Genomic DNA, 5097 nt, shown 5'->3' on the forward strand with positions numbered 1-5097 from the left:
CATCCATCCATCCTTTTGTCCATCCATCCATCCATCCATCCATCCATTTGTCCATCCATCCATCCTTCTGTCCATCTATCCATCCATCTGTCCATCCATCCATCCATCTGTCCATCCATCCATCCTTCTGTCCATCCATCCATCCTTCTGTCCATCCATCCATACATTTGTCCATCCATCCATCCTTTTGTCCATCCATCCATCCATCTGTCCACCCACCCATCCTTCTGTCCATGCATTCATCCATCTGTCCATCTATCCATCCATCTGTCCATCCATCCATCCTTCTGTCCATCCATCCATCCTTTTGTCCATCCATCCTTTCGTCCATCCATCCTTCCCAATCCCGGGCACTAACTCCCAAAGTCCCTAATGCCCTTCCGTCTCCTCCCTCAACCTTGGTTTTGCCATCACAGACCAGAAACAGAGAAATGAGAAAACCCAGGAGTCCCACGGGGGAGGTGGTGACAGCCAAGATCCCAAGAGGCAGCTGTGACCATGGGTGGCCTCAAAGAGCCGAAAGCCGTGGGAAATTTTCAAGGATGGGGCAAAGATAACTGGCTCCCCATCCCTCACCAAGACCTGGTCACCGGGCTTCCCTCAGAACCCGGCTTTGGGGACCAGCACCTCGTCCTTAGGGAAATCCTCAAGTGTGCCACTCAGAAATACACTCAATGGACAAACAGACCCCGGGAGATCGGATGGGGGTGACAGGAGCAACGTACGACGGAGCCCAGGCTGCCGGCTGCTGGAGAACCCATCTCCACGTCTCAGGGGGCACCAGCTCGGACGCCACCTCCTGTAACCACTCCACAGCGGGCTGAGTCCTTCGTCAGCCACAGAAGGTGAGCTGTCCACATCTCGCCCCTACCCCGTTCTCTCTAACATGCACCCAGAGAACACGACTTGAGACCCCAAATGCCACCTGTGGTCTCCCCGAGGCCAGTGAGATGGAACAGGGCTAGTTCCCCAAACTGCCCATGACTCGGGGGGATGGGCGTCTGGCGCACCCCCCACTCACCCTTCCTGGACGCATGATCCCCCTCCGCACGATGCCCCCAAGCCCCATAGCTTGGACAGGCAGGACCAGGAGGAGGGAGGAAGGACCTCGGCTGTCCCCTCCACCTGGCGGTGACAGGCCAGGCCCGGGAGCCCACAGGCAGCACAGACGGCATCTGTCTTCTTCACGCTGTATTCCTCGCCCAGCCTGCCCCAAATATGTGAGGGATGAACGCCGCCGACAGGCAAACCCCTCCTGGCCCAGCAGGTGGCCTTGGCTGTCCCCGCGTCCTGCAGGAGAGCAGGGGGCACCGCACAAAGACAAGCCCCACACAGGTCCCGCTCCTCACCAGCGTCTCTCTCAGTCCAGTCTGATTTGGGTTTCTAATTTGGGGGATGTGGGAGCTCATGATGCCTTTTATAAAATAGAAATAAAATGGTCACAAGTGCCTTTTTAAAAGACCACAGGGCATCTTACTCTCTGGCCTCCGCTTGGCCCCCAAGTGCCCGTCTGCCTCTGCTGCCTGCTTGCCGCTCCCCGAACACGCCCGTCTTGTTCCCGCCTCAGGATCTTTGCACTTGCCGTTCTCTTGGACTGGCACATACTTCAGCCCTACAACCATAAAGTCCACTCCGTCAGTGTTGTCTGGCCCTATTAAATGTCACTTCCCTGCGCACCCCGTCAACTGTAGCTCTCCCCTCATCCAGCGTGTTGTCTCAAGGGCACTTAGCCCACCTGGTGTTGTGCCACCTATTCCACTTGGTGACTCTGCGTCTCCCACTAGAATGCCAGTTCCACGAGGTCGGGGCCTTGAATGGCATGTTCACTGCTGTGTCACCCACAGTCCAGATCAGCGCACGGCACACAGGAGGCGCTCAGCAAGTGCAGGGGCGACGAAGGGCTGACGCCTGGGTCTTCACTGGGTTTGGGAATCACCAGGAACATTACTCTCTTTGCTTCTAAGAGTGAGCAAGAAAGACCAGTGGTCAAGCTGGGGTGGGGCTTCCTTCACACCCGGCCTGGTCCCAATGCCTCGTACATCTTGGGGGCACTCTCTCAGCCAGCCAGACACCCAGCCTCAATGGGGCATGGTCCCGAAGGTAAGCCCAGCTTATTGAAACAAAGTGGGAGAAAAATGGGACCTTCGTGATGCAGTGAAGCATGAGCAAACGGAACATGCACATCCAGCATAATGAGCAGGGTGACCAGCTGCGAGCACCTCAGTGGCTGGGTTTGGGGACAGCATGCAGCACGTGTGCCACCGACTTTGACCCCAAAGGCAGTGCTGGGAACTGGGTGTCGGAGCAAAGATACCACACCCCGTGCAGAGCAGGCTGAATCTCAGACCCACATGGTCTGAGACCCATGGCTGAGGGGTCACCAGAGGAAACCCGGCCTGGCCTGCCACCAGCCTGTCCTCGGGTACTGGAAACCATCGGCTCCAGGACACACGACAGGTTTCTGTCCCTTTCCCCTGAGATGGGCGAGATCAGCAGCCGAGCTTTTGCCTATCTCTGTACCTGGAAAGTGTGCTCATGCGTCATTAGCGAGCAGGGTGTCGTCAAACACGAGACTGGCAATGTTCCCTATGAGTTCACAGGTGGGGCACCCCCCTGCGGCAGTAACGGGTCGGTGGGCAGCGCGCCAGCAGCAGGCCCCACGGCTGGGAAGAGGGTGCCCGTGGCAACCACTTTCTCTCTTTTTATTAAAAGCGGCATCTCAAAACCCCATAGGTTCACAAGCATTTTGTTTTTTAACCACAAAAGAAGCCCCTCACAGGTAGTTAACCAGGCACACAGTGAAACATGGGATGCATCAGGTTAAGGGTGGGGATCCTGCAGCCAGATCCCCAGGGAGTGTCCACAGCACGGCCACCTAGCAGCTGGCGACCTTGGGCAAGTCGCTGATCTCTGTGCCTCAGCTTCCCCCTCTGGAAATGGGGGCAATAAGAGCGCAGGCTTCCATGGGAATATGGGGAAAATCAAATGAGGTGATGCCAGGAAAGGTCGGGACAGTCCCCGGCCTCGGGGAGGGCTGTCTGAACGCCAGACATTATTACCCTGCGCAGAACTGGCCCAGGTTTTGCCTTCGAGCCAAATGAAAAGAGCAGGGAGAGCACAGCTCCATACCTGGCATCTAGTTAGCAAGGAAGGGAAAAATAAAATCAACTAGAGCAGCCAAGACAAGGAAGCCAGGCACGCTGTTCGCATGCCTGCCCCTGGCTGGCCTGGCTGGCCGAGAAAACAGCCAGAAAACCCTCCTTCAGAAGGATTCTGGGTCATCCGAAGACCAGAGAGAAGGCTGGCTCCCAGCCCTTTGCTCTGGGCCCCGTCGGGTGAGGCATGATCCATTCCCACACAAGCAGCCCGAACACCCTCCCTGGGACTGTGCCGGGTCTGAGACGCTCAGGCAGGAGAGCTGGCCCGTACAGACAGCAGGATCGATTTCACTCCAAACAGCCTTGGTCACCTCTGTCAACCCCCGGAAGTCCCCAACGCCCCTCCCATCCCCAGCCCCAAAAAGAGACCAAAAAGTTCAAGTTCACGGCGTGATTTTGGTCACAGATAGTGGTTCCCAAACTCCACCTGCACATTAGAATGACTGGGGAAGTTTTAAAAATGCTGATGCCCAGGCTGCAGCCTATACCGACTGGATGAGAATGTCTGGGGGTGCGAGGCGGGCATGGGTACTTTTTAAAGACCCCCAAGAGATGCCAAAGCCCAGCCAGGTTGGAGACCCACTGGACTACAGAGCAAGGAAGGCACAAGTGGAATTCATGTCATTAGCCCTGGGGCAGGGGGACCATCCTTCCCGCTGCCTGGAGGATTTTCAATGGGGGGAGGCATGCACTGCCCTGCCAGCTACCAGGCGGGCATCATCGGGGCCCCAGGAAACCGGAGCTGGGCTGGAGTCGTGCTGGCACATACACTCAGCAGAAAGGATATAAAGACGCTGCAGAGAGCGGGCGACAACAGGGAACTGCCTCTGGGACTGCCAGCAACCTCCCGATTTCAACTTATTTCCTCAAGTCGGGCAGGCGCCTGACTCGCCTGCTTTGCTCAGGCCTGCCGGGGACATCCCATCCCAGGCAAGCCGGGTGCCCACCCAAGGCCACCTGGAGGTCCCTCCAAGTCTGCTGAGAGACAGAACTCTGGGGCCTCCTGACCTGGGGTTCCAGCCCTCCCCAGGCACCACGTCAACATCCCTCAACATCCCGGGAAGGAAGGGCTCCTGTCTGGATTTAGTTTAAAAAAAAAAAAAAAAGGCTTTCACGTTGGCAGCTCCGCGAACAGTAAACAGGGACCCGGTCAGGAGCGGCCCAGGGCCCTGGGTCTGGTCGGACATCTGCACTGCTGCGGCCGGGGTTCCAAGCCCACCCAGGTACGAGCCAACTTCCTGGGGAGTTTCGGACACGGTCCTTCACCCCCTGCCCTTTCATTGCTGACAGTCAGACGAATGGCTCCGTGGAGAGGTCCACCGCCAGGGAGAGGTCTGCAGGTCCCGGGGTCAGGCCACCCTGCCCACGCGCCCTGGTCCCCACCTGGGAGTGTGGCTGTCACCGGACCGCCTTCTTGGGTGAGGGAGAGGGGGGACCCGGTCCTGGCTTCCTGGGAACCGCGTCTGGGGGTGCGGCGCGCGCAGCCCCTTCCCCCCCGCGGGCCCGTCCCCGGCATGCGCGAAGGCGCGCGCTTACCGCTCTGGCCTCGCCGGGTCCGGGGGGCTCCGAGGAGGCGCCGGCGCCCCCGGCGCGGGCGTCGAGGATGCCAGGCGCCGGGGAGTAGAAGGGCGGGCTGGGGCTGGGGCTGGGGGGCAACCCGGAGTCTGGGCTGTCCAGCAGGCCCTCCCGGCTCTTCTCCTTGAGGCTCTCCTCCATGCCCTGCAGATGCAGGTGGCCCACCATGTCTGGGGGGCGCGGGGCGCGGGCCCCCGGCTCCTCGCGGGGCTCCTCCACCGCGCTCCGGGACCCGGGGCAGGCGGCGGCGGGCCGAGGGCTGCGCGCCCGGGACCTGCGGGCAGAGCCGAGAGGCGGCACGGCAGGCCCGGCACCCCCCGCGCCCCGGCCCCCGGCTCCCCGCCGGCGCGATCGCGCTGCCCCG

At 59.9% G+C, this 5097-nt stretch overlaps 1 protein-coding gene across 1 annotated transcript in view; it reads right to left on the minus strand.

The window, feature by feature from the left end:
* RFLNA (refilin A) overlaps nucleotides 1-5097 on the minus strand; it is a 17527-nt gene that overhangs the window by 11967 nt on the left and 463 nt on the right. The window contains exon 2 of the mRNA XM_046641015.1: nucleotides 4695-5097. Coding sequence (XP_046496971.1) covers nucleotides 4695-4901 — 207 coding nt within the window. The 5' untranslated portion in view covers nucleotides 4902-5097. The remainder of the gene's footprint in view (nucleotides 1-4694) is intronic.

The sequence above is a fragment of the Equus quagga genome, chromosome 15 (assembly GCF_021613505.1).
Source record: "Equus quagga isolate Etosha38 chromosome 15, UCLA_HA_Equagga_1.0, whole genome shotgun sequence".
Taxonomy (NCBI): Eukaryota; Metazoa; Chordata; class Mammalia; order Perissodactyla; family Equidae; genus Equus; species Equus quagga.